We start from the raw sequence: 18,601 nt of genomic DNA on the forward strand, positions 1-18,601 counted from the left end.
ACAAAGATTTTTTTTTTCTTGTTTGGTGTTTGTATAAGCCATTTAACACATTTAATGCCGCGCTGTTTTTGGCATTTAGCTGTTTTTGGCTGTTTTATTCATGATATTTGTAGCACCACAGCATATTCTATGTTATAGCTATGGACACATGCTATGGCTTGTTTTAAGCTCTAGGTGAAAACTGTTTGATTCTACGTGCCCCGGTTCCTGAGAAATCTAAGCTAAACAGAGGCTAGTTTGGATCAAAATCACATATTTTTTTTAGTTAATGGGGGTTTTATGCAACACCCTCCTTTCTGATGAACTCCTCTCTTCAACTCTCTCCTCTCTGGACGGACACTAACGTTATGTGACGAGGCAAATGCCTAAATATCTCCGTTTCAAGTCAATTTTCAACGACAACATTGTTGACATGTTTTGAAACACTGCGTGTTGCCGCAGATCGATCGCTTTTTTTGGCGTATGCATTTAAACAGCCTGGTTCTCGTATTGAAGACTTTAACAGGATGTTTCTCAGCCGTCCTTGGGCCGATTTTTATCATTTAAAAACTCAGAGAAATTTTAAAATCTCAACTGTTTCGATCTTTCCATGGGAAGTCCAGAGTTGCGTAGCTGTTCACTACGCAACTCCACGCCCCCTCGGACAGAAAAAAATAATTTATTTCACTTCTGTTCATCACAGAGCTACCAAAATCACACATATGGTGCATTAGAGCGTCTAGTTTCGGAATAATAATAATAATTGGCACTCAATGTTTTAAGCAAAAAAATCTGGGGGGAAAAAAAACATGTTTTGCCTTATTTTTTTATAGTTGGAAAAAAATAATACAAAATTGGGAAAAAAAATATGCAGGTGTATGTGCAGAGGAAAACAGGCCTTACACTGTTTTAAGGCCTGTTTTCCTCTGCACATACACCTGCATATTTCTCCCGTCTTTAGCTTTCCAACGCTTTTATTGTGTAAAAGTAGCTCGCTGGGTAAAAAAGGTTGGGGTTACATGTGGATACCAAATGTCAATATTTGAAGTTATTTTCGGGAAACCTACATTGGTTTACATTAAAACTAGCTACGAATCTAAACACTGATCACTGTGTTTTCACCTGCCGTCTCTCACTGAATGGCTCTAAAACAGCACAACATTATGAAACACTTCCTCGTTATCTTGTTGTCACACCTTGTACGTCCCGGGGTCAAAGGTGACACTTGTGCTCTTTGAACCTGCCTTCACTTACCGTCCGAGTCGATGCTGTTCAGGGCGGTGGGGGGGATGATGGACACCCGGCACTGGCCCAGGGGACACACCTTGCCCAGTTGTTCTTTACAGCTGTTGTGAACCTGCGACAAACGCAAACAATGGCGGCGTATTATTAGCTCTGTTCCGCGGGACACGGGGAAAAGGTCAGGACTTCGAGCAAATGCTGCCGTTTCGACCTTTTCGGAAATACACCAGTGATTTATGGTTCAGAACGAGAGGGATACAGACGCGCTAAACGGGCGCAGCCTGGAGATACGCCAGCGCTCTCTACACAAGAGCGACTGCAGCTTTGGTGAGTGGTTAATATGAGGGCAGAGCTTTGATTGGCAAGATATTACCTGTGAGAATACCCCAGGGCAGCTGTGGCTTTAAGAGTAGTTTAATACTAATGAAAAACATGGAACTATTAACCTTAACCCAGCGCATTTTCTCAGTGTGTCTCAGATGAGGTCAAGAGCCTTAGTGTTTCAAAATGATTCACGATTTTGTAGATTTACAACAGGGAAATCTGCAAATATTGATCCCCCTGTTTTAAGCTGTCGTCACGGCGATCACAGAGACGCTGCAAACGTCTGGACACATCCCATAATGTTCCAGACTACGGCGTTTAAAAAAGTAAATCTTTAACGTCTTAAAACCTGAACCGCCTGAACCGAGCGCACTGTCTCCAGTTCGGCCTTTACCAAAATCTAAAAGCTTCTCGACTGCAGAGCGACAGTGAAACGCCTCATTTGAAAGCTAAGGCCTACAATACTGGGTGTGGGTCTTAAGACAACAAGACGACTTTTTTGTTTTGTTGTTCATGGTTTTTTAAGCCTTTTTTTTTACCACGTTTTCGTCTATTTTTTGTGGCTTTTTGTCGTGCTTTTCGCCATGTTTTTATCACTTTTTTTGTTGCGTTTCTGTCACATGATTGTGTCACATTTCTGATGCGTTTTTGACACTATTTGGACACTTTGTTTAAGAAGTTTTTCGGTTTGGATTAGGGCTGGGCGATGTGGCCAAAAAATAAAATCCAGATATTTTTTCTCAGTTAGGACAATTACGATTTGAATCTATTTTATTTGAAATAAACTCTAGATCTTTCATGTGAATAAAGCTGCTCAGAGTCCTGCTCATTAATATTTCATAATGTAGCTACAATTAGACCCATTAACATAACCCTTTATCTAGAAATGGTTATTTCTGTTTTTTGCTTTACTTATTGTACATAAGATACCTCGTTTTCCTACTATTTAACTGTTTGCACATTTCCTGTCTGTTTTTGCACACTCTGAGTAATCTTATTGAATGCCGATTGTAACGGGTGCATTTCTCCGTTGTGAGATCAATAAAGGATTATCTTAGCTTATCTTTAGATATTCCTCGTCTGTTCTCAAAAGTAAAACCTCTTAATAAGCCATGGAGTTTTCTAAAGTGTTTCCGTTTTATCGTCTTCATGCCTCTGCTGTGATTGACAACCGTCTCCATGGAGACTCAAGAGAAAGGGGCGGAGTTAAATGGTCCGTGCAGGGCGGAGTGAGAGAAAGGCCCAGGAGCAGACCGGAGGAAAGTGGGAAAGAAGTGGGTATTAAGGCGAGACACTGCAGGTGAATAGGGAAAAAAAATAAATGTAGAGATATCAATTTGAAACTTTGGCTGAACATTACAGATATAAATATGAAAAAAAAATGTATTGCATTTTTTCTGTCATTTTATGTTTTCACATAAAAATAAGGCATTTTGAGCATTAAAATGGCCGAAATTGCCTATATTTTGGGCAACGAAATCAAAATAATGAATTGAGCCAGATTAAATTTTATAAGTTTCATTTTATTGACATATTAGTAACTAAGATTTTTTTCAGAGGGGATTTTGGATATTTTATTTAGTTTTTCAATAAACTAATCATCAGTGAAAAAATCTGTAAAAACTCAAATTCCGCCTGTTTTTTTGGTTTCAAAGTTGAATAAATCAGGCTAGGAATTAGATATTAAAAAATCTGTCTGAAAAAACCTTCAAAATATTGTTAGGTCTCCGACTGGAAAGTTTGGAGTCTGTGGGAGCTGCTATAAGGGCTCACATGCTGCCCGAGGACCCTTAGCAGGACACGTGGCTGTAAAATCTGTCAATATTTATGAATGAATACCCGCTTGAAAGACGGCGCTTCTACGCAGCGCAGCAGCTACTTCCGGGTTGCCCCCACCTTGCAGGCGGACAAAACATCATAAAATAAACATCATGCGGGGTGAGTTTTGTCATTTTTATACTCTGACATGAAAACTATGATGTAAAGGGAGGAAAATAGATAAAAAATCTCCACTTCGACCACTACGTTAAAAATCAATACTTTCACCTGCCGTGTCTCGCCTTAAGAGGTTAAGTCCACTCAAAATGACACTTGAAATAAGGATTGCTGTTGATGCCTCATGGACAGATTACTTGCTCAAAAACTCAACGGCAAATGTACTTATTTTAGGAGAGTTTTACTCATTTCTACAATACTTTTTTGCAGTGTTTCTAGAATCTTAATTAAAAGCTAAACATAAACATAAACAGACTTTATGCACTTGCTCACTCAAACAGTAGTGGATGTTTTTGCCCAAGGACAGAGCCAAAATATGAACTGTGCAGAGCTGGGATTGAACCGCCAACCGCACAATAACACGCCGTTACAGGCAAGACAGGCTAAGTATCTTGCAGTGGAGGGAATTACACTGTCAACCTTTCCGTATCATCATATCCTTAAAGAACACTATACTTTTGCGATGTCTCACTTCAAAGCTCATCATCCGCCACCAACTTCTGCAAAGAACAGCGTGACCTTCTGGAGTTCACGGCGCCTCGGGGACGACTCTCTTTGAAATGTTCGACTGACATTGTTCAAAGTACAATGAGGTCACACCGTCTCCTCTGGAATCTGAATTACACGGCGACAGACTCAAAAGAAGAAGAATGTCACGTTTTTAGAAAGTTACAAGTTATTGTTAACGCTCCCAAAGTGCTCATCTCTAGCCCGGCCCGATCGGATTTTTATCAAGCTTATTAACTGTTATGGTCAAAGCCTGTGGAGTCCTGTGTGTAGGGGGAGGTATGACAAATATGAATATCTCAGTATCTGTGGGGAATCAACAAAGCGATATTTTTTCAGACATCAGAAAAATGTAGAAATGTGCTGCAAACATCCTCCTCTTAATCCCCGCCTTAAATGAGCACATTTTTTCCAGCTAGGCTTTACCTAAATCTAAAAAGTTACAGCCTATAGACCCTTTAACTGGTGACATCGTCAGTGACATCATCTGGAGGCAGGAAGTGATCAAGAGAAATAAGATTAAACTAAAACTAGTGATTATAAGTGTAAAACTACAACTAAAAAAATGTGGTCCTGTTGTGGCTTCAGGTGCAAGAGCAAAAGGAATGACATTTGTTTATCATTGCTATGACAACAGCTACAATGAAAATAGATAGGAATCTAGCTTCCCGCCTCCAGCTGATGGATGGATTTCTCTTTTTGTTGCTTTTTCATCACTCTGAAGTCGTGTTTTTGTCGCTTTTTTAGTTGTGTTATTGTTGCTTTCCCGGCACGTATTGGGTTGTTTTTTTTGCTCGGTTCACGTCGGGGGTTAAGAGGTTAATTTGCTTTGCCGCTCAATAAGATAATTGTCCTGAACAGACGGCAAAAGGGCAGAGGGGAAAAAAAAGCTTTTCACATTTCAGGCACATTTTTTGCCCATTATTTCCCAATCTTTTCTGTATTTATTCCCAATTTCCCCCCCAATCATTCAATCCCCCTTCTCCATCTTCTTGACATTGAAGATAAACTCAATTTTGTACATATGTATATCTTCCAAACAGCAATTTTGATATGATGTGGATAATATATCTCGCCAAGCTTTAGTCCTGTGGTCATATTTCACTTGGCAAGTCAGGATTACTCAAATGAAGGTCAAAAATGAATTCCAACTGATCAAAATAGAACATTTTGTCATCCAGAGGTCTCTAGCAGATGGCACCATCATATAAAATGGAACGGGATTACTTTTGTTTGCTCTCTATACCATGACGACATCAAAACCAGAGCTGATTAAACAGACCTAGAACTACATAGACCATGATCCTTTGCTCTCTTTGAGTCTAGGACAGGTGCAGTTATCTTGAAGCTGTTGCCGTTACAAAGTTCAGCCCTGGTTTTGACGCTCATTCATCAGCCGCTTATCTCCTCCCGTCCTTCCCTCCTCGGGCCCCGGGGACACCACTTTAACAGCGTCCCATTATGATGATGTCACCTGTGAACTTTTAGACCTTGAGTTTATCGCGAGACGGAGATGAGGGAGGCCGTAAAAAGTTTGAGCGAAGGACTAGATGAGTTTGGAAAGTAAAAGCAGCGTTAATAAAAGGAAGAGGAAGACAGGCTGGCTGAATGACACATGATAGCACTATACAAGCTTTCACTTTTGGCTAACGGCATGCTAGAAAATCGATACTGCTGTTGTTACAGGAAATTCTGTGCCCCCTCCCTTTAAAAAACACACTGCATCAGCCCTCATTAACCCTGATGAAAAGACTTTTTATTACTTTAATGTCCAACTTCAGGCACTATGCACCTATTTGATTGATAAAACTCTTGTTCTATTATCGTGAACTAGATTTGGACTAAAATTAGACTTTATAGGGTCTTGAAGGGGGACAATGCAAAAATTTGGGAAAAATGCAATCTTTTCTTTGGCAAAAACAAAAAGTGCTTTTCAGTATGTTTGGACTTTGTTATCGGCAATTGAACAAGAATGATTTTTCTTGCCTTTGACTTTTTTGTCTCATTTCAAAGGTACAAGTAAATGTCTCATATTTTAAGCAAAGCAATGCTTGTTCGACTGGCGATCTAATTTGAACCAGTTCCCTGCCATCCACCACCCGTTGTCTTTTACTCACACAGATCTTACACATAATTTCAGAAACTTTAGATACAGACGGCATCCCTGGAATCGCCCATATATGGTCATGTTTGAAAACAGTTAAGGGGGAAAACAATTTGGAGAAAAATCTAAACTTTCTCTAATTATTCAAAAACTACTTTAACAAACGCTGAATTATGAATATAGTTTTCTACTGAATAAAGATACAAAAACATGGAGAAGAACAAAGTGGTTCAACAGCCCAATGGAGAATGCTAACGTGATGCTACATGCTAGCATCGGTCTAATGCTAACGGTTAGCTAGCACTAGCTACGACTACCGTTTTTTTCACTTCTACTGAACAATCTGCTGTGAGAAAATATCCATACGGGCCCGATTTACATTTTACTTTATTTATGTGTGATAAATGAGTTCATATTCCACCAGAAAATGGCAAAAAACTGTGGAAAATTGTGTTTCTCTGTATCTATAAGGTGAGACGTTACACTGGTCTACAGGCTGCAAGTAAACTCTCCAGTCTTTTAGATTTGGGTAATACTGAACTGGAGAAAATGTGCTCGTTTAAGGTGGGGGTTAAGAGACTCCAAAGCTACTCAAACCTACTTTAATGCCTTAATTTAAGCACATTTGAAGCCATTTATCTAAGATGAGATGGTATTTTTCCAGTGTGAAAGTATGAACTGACTTTTATCATATAATTCTGCATCTGTTTTGTAAATCAAACAATTAGCTGTTTACATAAAGCGCTGATATTGCTTTTTTGTTAGTGTTAAAGACGAGGTACAGTAATTTTCCACCACGATGAATACACTTTGAGAACAGAGCTGCTCAGAACGACTCCAGTGATGAATAATGGCCTTAAAAAAGTGAGTTTTCTGTTCCCTCCATGAAAAGGCACATTTCAATGAGCTGAAAGCAGAATTGAGTCCACGCAAAAGCACAGAATGAAAAAAGAAAACTCGCTTTGCAAAGTTTCTCAAAAGACAAACTAATCTCAAGCGGCTAAAGCTGTCAAAAAGTTAGACCAATCAGAAAAAAGTTTTGAACTCATTATTTCTCGCAGTAATGTGTTGGTTCAAGGATATTGAGAAAATCAAGAGCAAATACTAATCTTTCATCCAATTTGAGACGCAATTAAACCTGATTATTCTCGTCTGTGTCCGAGCCACTATTGGTTTTTAGATTTCCAGAGTGTCTCAGATGAGGTCAGGGGCCTTAGTGTTTCAAAATGATTCACGATTTTGTAGATTTCCAACAGGGAAATCTGCAAATATTGATCCCCCTGTTTTAAGCCGTTGTCACGGCGATCGCAGAGACAAACGTCTGAACACATCCCATAATGTTCCAGACTACGGTGTTTATAAAAGTAATAATTAACATTTTAACCCCCGCCTGAACCGAGCGCATTGTCTCCAGTTCGGCTTTACCCAAATCGAAAAGCTTCTCAACAGGAGAGCGACAGTGTAGCGCCTCATTTGAAAGCTAAGACCTACAAAAGTGATCGGAACTTTGTTGTCACGTTTTTGTCAAATTTTTTAAGCGTTTTCTCTTTTTTGACTTGTAAATTTTTCAGTGCTTTTATTGTTGCTCTTTTGTCGCTTTTTGTTGTATGTTCGTCACGTTTTTGTGTCATTTTGTTTCTTTTTATGTTATATTTTTGACATTTTTTGTCGCTTTTTTCATTGCTTTTTTGTTGCGTTTTCATCCTCGTTTCAACGCTTTTTTGCTGCTTTTTTTTTCAAGCTTTTTGTATTGTGTAAAACCAAACTGGCAAAAATGTGCTCGTTCATGTGGGGCAGGGGTGTCCAAACTACGGCCCGCGGCCCATGGCCCACTTTTAATTGGCCCGCAGCCAATTCTAAAAATATAATTGCTTTTTTTTGGCTTTAATTGAATATATATCAAATAAATGAAAATCCATTTATAGAAAGCTGTGAAGCACATTCAATTAAAGAGCATAGTCAACATTTTATTGAATTTGCTAACTGAAATTAGGGCGAAAAATCAAATTAATTCATGCTTTTAAAATCAGAGGATATGGAAAATGGCTAATCAAGTCCACCGCTGGAACGTGGGGCCAATTTATCAGCGTTTTAGACGCTTCGTAGTGAAATGACTCCAGCGGAGAAGCAACAGAGGCTTTCTGACAATCTGCTGCTTCACAAAGGCTGTGTGTTGTGTTTTAAGAGGACGCGGTGGAGCTTTCTTTCCCACTTTCCTCCGGTCTGCTCCTGGGCCTTTCGCTCACTCTGCTCTTCACGGACCATTTAACTCCGCCCCTTTCCCTTGAGTCTCCATGGAGACGGTTGTCAATCACAGCAGAGGCATGAAGACGATAAAACTAAAACACTTTTGAAAACTCCATGGCTTATGAAGAGGTTTTACTTGTGAGAACAGACAAGGATTATCTAAAACAGAAATAACCATTTTTAAATAAAGGGCTATGTTAATCTTAATAGGCCTAATTGTAGCTGTATTATGAAATATTAATGAGCAGGACTCTGAGCAGTTTTCTTCATATGAAAGATCAGGAGACTTTTTAAGGTTTATTTCAGATAAAATCAATTAAAACCGTAATTTTCCAAACTGAGTAAAAAAAAATTGAGATTTAATTTTTTGGCCATATCGCCCAGCCCTAACTTAATACAATAGAAGTGAAGTTCTATATCTGACCTGTACAGGGCCCAGTCGTTTGTATATTTTTCTGTATGTGGCCCTCAGTGAAAAAGGTTTGGACACCCCTGATGTGGGTGTTATGTATTTTACTCTGCAGAAGTTTCTCTTGCTCTGTAGCGCTGTGACATTTCTCTGTGACGTTTCTGTGATGTTTCTCTGTGATATAACTCCGCCGCGCTCTGACATGGAGGCGTTGACAGTGATGTTGAGTGGCAGGTCGTGATGGGAGGGACTTACGATGGCTTTGCACCAGAGGCAGCGCCAGTCCTGCAGCCGCCGGACGCTGCCGCAGTTCCGGTCGCACACCACGCACTTGGCGCTGACCGGCAGGTTCCCCTCCAGCCACTGGTGAGGCATCGACACCTGGACACGAGACAGAGCCGGACATGGAGAGATCAATTCAACGGCAAACGCACAAAAGACTTGTTCCTGGGATGCTGAATGTGAAAAGTTGGGGCTTCTTTCAAATAATTATTGTTAAATTTCAAGTTTGGGGATAATTAGCGGAAGCAATTCAAATTCAATGCTTTTTTCAATGCCCAAATACATAAAGCCACAGAAGCAGAAAAAAAAACATAAAAAAACAAACAAAACATTGGCGACTATTAAGATTTGCAAACATTTCATAAAACAAAGGAAACTGTAGTGTTTTATGTTTTAAATCATAATTTTGTTATTTTTGTTGAACTTATTCAGTGAAAATGCTTGAGCAAGGTCATAACTTTCCAATAATTTTAGATTTAAAGGGGCAAGATGCAATTTTGCCATTTTATACTCTCTACTGCTGCCACAGGTCATACGTGTAACTGCACCTTCCATATTAAACTCGTGCATGACGGCACTTCGGACCCAAATTAACACCTTTCTAAGTGACATAAATAATTTTAACATTTTTTTACTCCGTATAGTCCCTTTAATGCAAGTTTTCAATGTCATTTAAAGCAGAACTAAGTAACTCATGCCCCTAGAGGCCATAAGCACCACTGCAGGTATCGCCCGTGAGAGTAAATACTACGCTGACAGAAAAGACAAAGGGAGAGAGAGATATTGTACATCCAATTACACAATGGAGATAGTTTTTTTCACTCAAACTTGTCTGTAAATACTGTTTAAGTGGCGCTAGCCCACCGTTAGCTTTGCCTGTTAGCCTGTTAGCTTCTGCTTCGTGATTCCATTAGTGTGTGTTGCACCTTCGACCCGCAGGCAGTCAAGTTGCAAGTGTGGTTTTCTGGCCATAGACACCAGGGGGAGATGAAAGACCCGCCAATCATCCCATTAACACTTGTATCACCCCCAGAGGGACTACGGGAAGGATTTATTAAGGTAAACAAGTTACTTAGTTCTTCTTTAAGGCCTCGGTTTTGGCAAAATTCACAAGTTTTTTTTAATAGAATTGCAGTGTCTCACCTCAGGATCTGATATATTAAAACTATGACAATTACTGCGATGTTGATAATGCTAATAAATGCTAAAATGCTAATCAATTCAAAATAGAATAAAGTTAAGAGAGAACTAAAGAAGACCAGAAGTGTTGCTCACCAACTCACAGCAAAGTGACTTGGACTTCCGCCTTACAGATCACAGACATTTCTTGCAAACACACAACTCCCCGAACTGCTGCGCGTCGGTGATGCAATTCCAGACTTTTTAAAAACTGTCCAAACTGAGTGCTCACTGCGTTATTGGCTGTAATGGCTGCGCGTAAACTTCTGCCGACCCGCACACACATTACTTTAAGTTTGAGGGAAAGACAAACCGCCAAGATGTAAACTCAGACACATGATTGCATGGGTTGATTTCACGTCTCCTTCAGGCTGATTCATTTCTACGATTATGAAGAACAGAAGATAAGATAAACCACAAATCCGCTCACCCCGTCCTCGTCCTCGATGATGTCGTTTCCTATGGAGGCCAGCGTGGTCCACTTGCAGTTGTTGGTGGAACGGACGGCGCAGCGTTTATGAGCTTTGAACTTACAAACTGAGAAGACAGAAATAATGACCACACAATAATAAAACCCCATGTGAAATCAAAACCTAGAAACAGCACCTCTCCAATCTCTGTGTGCAAATGAATGAGTCTGTTTATAGGCCAAGGACAGTCAGAGTTTATCAGCCTGTGTTGCGTAACTTTGTGAGCTTCCTCGGAAACATAAAACGCCCTCCAATAACCAGCCGTAAACTTGCTCTCATCTTTTCTGAAGGCTCATGTGTGGAAAGCGCTTCTAATTTGTATTGAGGTAATAAATTGAGGTAATACTTGCGCATAAAAAAGGGCAGTTTTGTGAAAGAACTGTATATGAGCTGCTGGAAAACATAATCTGTCAATGCAAGGACCGACCTGGCACTTTATTCCATACATTTTCAAATCAAGGTCAATGCATTAGTAATTTAATATATGGATGCTGCGTGTCTCGAAAGGCATCAAATAATTAAAGGGTTCATAAAAGTAGAAGTAAGTCAAACTTAATGGCATTTTAAAGCCCACATACCATTAAAACTCAGAAAATGTGAATATCGTTAAAAAGTGCATTAATTTCTGTTATTCACTTTTAACTGTGAAACTAATATATGACATAGACTCATTACATGCAAAGTGAGATATGTACAGCCTTTTCTTTATTATTATTTTGGGTATCACTTAATTTTACACTACATTGATACATTTTACCTAACTAAATTCAGTACAATGTAATGTGCTCTGTAACAATGTGTAATAACTACCTATACCTGTACCTGTACCTATGTAGTACGTACACAATGGAATAACTTTGATTAGTACTTTGTAAGTACATAATGTAATAGGACACGAGACCCTTAGGCTTAGGGCTTAAGGTTAGGGTTAGAGTTAGAATTATGTGTTATTACATTATGTGCCTACAAACTACAAATACATATTATTCCACTGTGTATCAAACCCATAGGTACAACTTATTACACATTGTTGCAGAGCCCATTACATTGTACTAAATTTAGTTAGGTACAATGTATCAATGTAGTGTAAAATTAAGTGATACCCAAAATAATAAGGCTGTACATATCTCACTTTGCATGTAATGAGTCAATATCATATATTAGTTTCACAGTTTAAAGTGAATAACAGAAATGAATGCACTTTTTAACGATATTCAAATTTTCTGAGTTTTAATGGTATGTGGGCTTTAAAATGCCATTAAGTTTCACTTACTTCTACTTTTATGAACCCTTTAATTATTTGATGCCTTCCGAGACACGCAGCATCCATATATATCCATATAATATCCATAATGTATCCATTTAGTTAGGTACAATGTATCAGGGGTAGAGTAAAATTCAGTGTTACCAAATTTTGATTATTATGGCTCAGCTTGTAAAAAAAACCCAAAATAAGAATATTTTGATAATGTTAACCATAATTATCAAACTTATAACAAAGGCTTGACATATGTCACTTTGCATGTGATGAGTCTGTATCATATATTAGTTCAACATTTTAAGTTGAATTACAGAAATAAATAAACTTTTGAACAATATTCTAATTTCCCGAGTTTCATCTGTACTATACTGTGTATTATTTTTTTTATTAATATTTATGCTTTATTTATACAAGTTAGTTCCTTGAGACGCATTATTTCAAACCATTTTTACTGCCACAAACATAATTTCTTAAAGAGCGGGTATTGAGCTTTTTACAGGTGTTTGGTGATAAAAACAAACACATCTTTATCACCATCTCACACTTTGTTGGTTAGAAAATGCGAGATTGATCTAAAACAGCTGAAACTAAATATCCAATACTTTCACCTCCTGATTTTCATACGATCTCACTATAAGCCCCTTCCTCCACTCCTCCTCTTGCTCCGCTTTGCTGAACAGCTGTTTCAATAGGAAGCAAAGCTGTATTTTTCCTTCGCTAGTGCCGTTTTTCATATCAAGAGTGTTTTTCTTCATAAAAGTATTAATTCAAGATGTTTCTCGTGTGTTTTCTCTGCAAAGTAAATGAGAGCCTTACCCTCACAGGACAGCCCGTGCGAGGTGACCCCCGGCAGGGCCTCTCTGCACACGTTGCAGAAGGTGGGGCGGGCGTGCGAGCAGGCGTACCAGTTGTGCATCCCAGAGAAGTGCTCCATGTTGAACTGGCTGGCCTGAAAGAGGGAGAGAGTGTGACTGTGTGTGTGTTATGCTAAAGAGTTTATACCTCGAAGCTAAACACAAGGGCAATGGACAGAGGACAGACTCCGACATGAACGTCTATGGCCTCAGGACGCAGGGATATTACGGGACGCAATGACAACGACTTCTATATTTGAGTCCACAGCCAGAGGATACCAGATAATAGAAGTTCATACGACGTTTAATCGAATGTTATATGAACCACTTCATATAACACAGATATGAAATCAGTTTTGGACCTTGAGCTTACCATAGTGCTCAAGGTTGTCTATAGGGCTGTCACGATAACTTCTATATCAACGTATCGTTCAATAAACATACATGTTACAATTTTACATACAATTTCATGTTTATAGTTATTTAACCCCTCAACCCCCACCTGAACCGAGAAAACCTTTAAATAAAAAAGCTTAAAAGTAGTGATGAAAATGCAACAAGAATGAGACAAAAAAGTTACAGAAGACCAACACAAACATCCTGGAAAAGCAACAAAAAAAATACAAAAAAGTGATGAAAAAGCAACAAAAAGCCATAAAAAACGTGGCAAAAACAAAGCTGGTGAAAACACGTCTAAAAAGCAACAAAAAAGTGACAAAAACGTGGCAGAAGCATGGCAAAAAAAGCAACAAAAAGCTGGTGAAAACACGTCAAAAAAAGCAACAAAAACATGGCAAAAACACAGCAAAAAAACTGAGAAAAATGTGGCAAAAACACAGCAAAAAAGTAACCAAAACATGGCAAAAACATGGCAGAAAGCAACATAAAAGAGGCAAAAACACAGCAAAAAACGTGGCAAAAACACAGCAAAAGAGTAACCAAAACGTGGGAAAAAAACATGACAGAAAGCAACAAAAAAAGCCACAAAAAAGTGACAAACACGTGGTGAAAACACGGCAAAAAAGCAACATTAAAAGCAATGAAAGCACAACAAAAATACAAAAAAGTGAAGAAAATGCAGCAATAATTTGACAAAAAAGTTGCAATCACTTTTGAAGGCCTACGCTTCCAAGTGAGGAATTACACTGTTGCTCCAGTGAAGAAGCTTTTAGATTTGGGTAAAGCCGAACAGGCGGGGGCTAAGAGGCTAAAGAGGAAGTACTTTACAGTCATTTTTAAGCTTTAGAGTTAGTTTCTTTTTCTCCCCTGAAGCTGATTAACATTGGATTTCCATGCCTTACACGACAGTACAGTTACACGATATGAGTAAAATGTAGATATTTGAACTGTCCTGAATACTGCCATAATATTATAACGATTGTTAATAGATGTGAAGCAGCAGACGCCTGAGCGAAAGCATAAAAAGACCCAAGTTAGTGCTTTCTGCAGGGTCCAAAAAAAGGAGGCCGACGATATAAAACCGCATTAGAGTCGACATGCGTGACTGCCTTTTTTATCAAAGCATCATTAATTCAGTCCCTCGCCGGTCCCATGTGCAGCCTGCTCACGTACAAAAAAAAAGAAAAAAGGGGGGGCTTAAACGGAATGAGAAAGACAAACCTCGTAAGTTTCCCATTTCTGGACGGATTTAAGGGCGCCGATCCAGTCCTCCATCTCCTTTCGGCTCTCGGCGCACAGCATGAGTTTGCGGAAAGGAGTGATCACCTAAGAACATTCAAAGAGAGCGGGATTAAAGGCCCAGTGAGGCTTATTAGATAAAAACAAGTGTGGTTAGTGTGTTTTCCGCCAGAATCCTGTCGTAAAACGGTGAAAAACCACATCACGCTGAGTTTTTTCTGAGTGCAGAATGATGTTGCGAAAATAGCTTTACGTCAATTATGTTATCAGTAGCGCCGCTTGCATCGCTTCTGGCATTTAAGATACAGAAACACATTTGTCAGCTCTAATCTTCTGATCTCACAGATACGCGACGTGAAGGGAAGGTGCAATGTGCGGGAAGCAGCTCTGAATCCACACCCAGGAAGATTAGCAATTAGCTACGCACTGAACCAGAATAGCCCCTTATTGTGTCCTCTTCCACGGGACACGCCTACGCTTTCGTACCGTGAAGCTGTTGTTGATGTTCTTGGTGCTCGTCTCGGCCACGCTGGCGTCCGACAGGTCCACCTCATCGAAGATCAGCGACTGACCAGAAATGAAGAAATACATTAATAAACATCCCGCTCATTTTGTTAACCAGCTACTAATGACACGACCATTATGTGTGTTGACTGAAAAATGATAGTGTTTTTTTATTTATTTTTTTATTTCCAGTAACTAGGAAATATAACATCTTACTTAATCAAAATATGGCAATATATTAGTCATCACAATTCAAGTAACTCAAGTCACAAGCGTATTTAAATGGTGTGTATAATGTATGAACGAAAAAATGACACTTTGAATGAAGTGTGACATATTTCATGATATCTATACACTTCTCTGTGGTTTCTTCACGTACATATCATAAGGTGATGTCAATTAGATGTGTATTTGTGTATCCGACCCATGAAAAGCAGAAACTTGAACATAATTTAGCATTTAGCTCAAACACTTTTAGATACTAATTTGTATCTAAAGTTAATGATCCAAAGGTCTGTACATTTATTAACGATTTCTAACTAGGCTTTGGCCTCCCATAAACGTGTTCGATGTGTTGACAACGGCTGAAAACATCTGAATCTTTCATAATTTGAGATGTTTGGTGGCTAATGCAAACGGCTATGGAGAAAATACATTGAGCAGGCTAAAGGAATCTGAAAAGTCTCCCGGACTAGCTTATTTGCTAATAGAGTTGGGGAAATTCCACGGTTACCGTGGAGATCCGCCATCTTTGCAGCGGTTAGCATACATTTCCATAAACTAACATTAGCTAAAAACAGTTAAAAAAGTGAAAAGTAAAAAAGCCGTGGAACAACTCCGTTAGCTGCTGAGTTACTGGTGGTAAATACATCTAACTGTGGTGTCCAAGTGTTTCAATGTGAACAAAAACTCCAGTGTTTTAACTTTTAAAATCTCCATTAGTTTACAATTGCTGCTAATCCCATAATGCTTAGCGATTTGACATCACATTCCCGAACTGTATTGTCCGCATGTGTAAGGATCGATCATCGCTTCTCCTTTACATTTCTGGTTTTAGCCTTGAAGCTAATGGCTAACGCTAATCTAAAGCTAACAAATGGTATAACAGCACCACCATCTGAACAAACTTCTATAAAGCACAATGGTTTATTTAAGCTTTCTTCTGTTTTTTTTAAAGCTTGTTTGATTTTCAATTTAAAATGTTGACAGGAAGTAGTCTTTATTTACCCTCCACTGGCCAATAGGAAGTTAGCCAGTTAGCATCACTACCGAGTATGGAATGAACGTACCTTGCAGTCTTTGGCGTAGTACAGCGTCCTCCCTCTGAGCTTGAAGTACCTGCGCTTCCATCTCTGAAAGGAGCTGGTCTGTTTCAGCAGGATTCCCTCTTTGACGCTTTTCTGTGGACAAAAATACACATCAGACGGGGAGGAATCGCACCGGGGACAAGCACCGACATCTCCAATAATAAACAGAAGGCGGAGTGTTTGGGTGTTTGAGTGTTCGTCAAAGAGCCGCTTTGTTTTAGCGAGAGACAAGCGGCGCGCTCGAAAAGCAGCCCCCGGGCCTGCGTGTGTCAGCTGAGAGCTACACCGGCCCGAAAGGAACGAAGCTTTACGTACATTCACACAAGAAATGCATAGGATGTGTCTTTACTTGTAAGTCATTAAAGGAAACTTTTATCTATAGGTTCTAAGGCTATGGAATCCTCAAGTGGCTCAAATACACTGCGGAAAAAAGGTTTGGTGCTAGGCTTAAATACTTTAAGTTGGTCTTCAGTAAGTGATTTAATGATTAAAAATATATGTTTAAAGGGACTATACAGAGGTTAATGTTAAAAGTATGTATTTTCATCCCTCTACATGTTCCAGCAATGTCCTAACGTGTGAGCTCAGACCTGTTCACCACAACTGCCTAAAATCCTGCACTGTCACTGAAAAAGTCATGCAAGAGCTTAATGTAGAAGGTGCAGTTACACCGTAGGACCTGAGGTGGCAGTAGTGAGTATAAAATGACCAAGTTGCTTCTAGTCTCTTTAACACATAAACAGAAGAGTTAATCAATTGATCAGTTAATAGAGAATAACAACTAGATCAATTAACTGCTTAACCCCGACCAGAACCAAGTTTGGCTTTACCCAAATCTAAAACTTCTTGGAGAAAGATTGTCAAGAAGGCGACAAAAAGTAAAAGAAAACGAGGATGAAAACGGCAAAAAAGAGCAATAAAAGCGATTAAAGTTAAGCAAAAAAGCCACAAAAAAATCAATAAAACTCACGACAATAAAAGGAACAAAAAGACAACAAAAGAAAGTCAAAAAATGTGACAAAAATCAACAAAAATGTGACAAAACTTTGATGAAAAAGAACATGAAAAAAGTGGCAACAACACAGCAACAATGAAAGAAAATAGATCAGATGTGTTACACAGTCCAGGAGCTTGTAGATTTGGGTAAAGCCGGACTGGAGAAAATGCACTCGGTAAAGGTGGAGGTTAAGGGGTTGACCCAAAAAAGCTTCTTGAAAAAAGTGTCAAAATAGTGAGGGAAAAAAAAGCAAAAACGTGACAAAAAGGTGATGAAAAAGTGACGAAAATGTGACAATAAGGTGGAACAAAAATGAAACAAAGGAGCGACAAAAATGTGACAAAAAGGCGATGAAAAAGTGACAAAAAAGTAATGGAAAAATTACAAAAATGTGCGATGAAAATGCAGGAATGAGGAAAAAAGCTCCATTTAGTAGGTCTTAGATTTCAAATGAGACGTTACACTGGCCTTTAGGCTGTGACTGAAGATGTTAAACAACAAAGAAACAATGAAAGTACATCAATCAATAGGGAAGGGAGCTCCACTGCCCCAGACCTAAAACTACAAATCAAAGATCTCAAGTTTTTTATATTCAGGCCTTGGGGTCCCCCGGGATGTGCTCAAAGGGCTTCTACAGTTGGCTTTGTTCTCTCCAGCCTCTTTTTAGTAGCTCGTCAAAGGTTTTCTTCATTTTTTCCCTTTTTTAAACATGTTTTAAAAGTGAAGTGTAAGGCCAAAATTCATTTTCTTGAACTATGTTGAAATATCAAAAAGTCAATATTTGCTCGAGTGTCTTTGAAGCCTAAGTAGCTCTCGGATGTTGTGGTTACATAAAAGTAGCTCAACAGGTAAAAAAGGTTGGAACTCTACTATAGAATTATTTTAAAAAAGAAGTATTATGCTTTTTGTAGGTATTTAAACACACACGTTGCAAAGAACAGCCACTGGAGAAGATCTAAAGCAGGGGTGCCCAAACTTTTTGTTTCCGAGGGCCAAAATGAAAAAGTGCCAGTGGGTCGCGGGCCAAACACGGCGATGTCAAGCGTGAAAAACATAACCGCAAATAATAATAGTTACTTTATTTTAGTTTTCGGTAAACATTTGATTCTATCTATCAAATAACATGCTATAAAACACATGTTAACTATGGCAAAAGCCTAGTTTTAGTAGAACACAATCAGCAATTGTAGAAATATAGTGCAAAATGTAAAAAAAACAACACCAGTATCTACAGTACCTATAGTGACTTTACCTCATTCATTTGTTAACTCAAAGAAAATGCCATATAAGATAATTTTGAAA

The 18,601-nt window shown here is 38.9% G+C and overlaps 1 protein-coding gene across 4 annotated transcripts in view; it reads right to left on the bottom strand.

Annotated features, from left to right (window-relative positions):
* Window positions 1-18,601, bottom strand: part of LOC306980477 (diacylglycerol kinase eta) — a 117,996-nt gene that overhangs the window by 26,707 nt on the left and 72,688 nt on the right. For all 4 annotated transcript variants that reach the window (XM_079579874.1, XM_079579875.1, XM_079579876.1 and 1 more), the window contains exons 4-10: window positions 16,285-16,395; window positions 14,978-15,058; window positions 14,474-14,578; window positions 12,816-12,948; window positions 10,699-10,805; window positions 9,063-9,188; window positions 1,234-1,336 (exon numbers count right to left, since the gene is read on the bottom strand). In XM_079579874.1, coding sequence (XP_079436000.1) covers window positions 1,234-1,336; window positions 9,063-9,188; window positions 10,699-10,805; window positions 12,816-12,948; window positions 14,474-14,578; window positions 14,978-15,058; window positions 16,285-16,395 — 766 coding nt within the window. The remainder of the gene's footprint in view (window positions 1-1,233; window positions 1,337-9,062; window positions 9,189-10,698; window positions 10,806-12,815; window positions 12,949-14,473; window positions 14,579-14,977; window positions 15,059-16,284; window positions 16,396-18,601) is intronic.

Source organism: Gobius niger (genome assembly GCF_951799975.1).
Source record: "Gobius niger genome assembly, chromosome: 21".
NCBI classification, from domain to species: domain Eukaryota; kingdom Metazoa; phylum Chordata; class Actinopteri; order Gobiiformes; family Gobiidae; genus Gobius; species Gobius niger.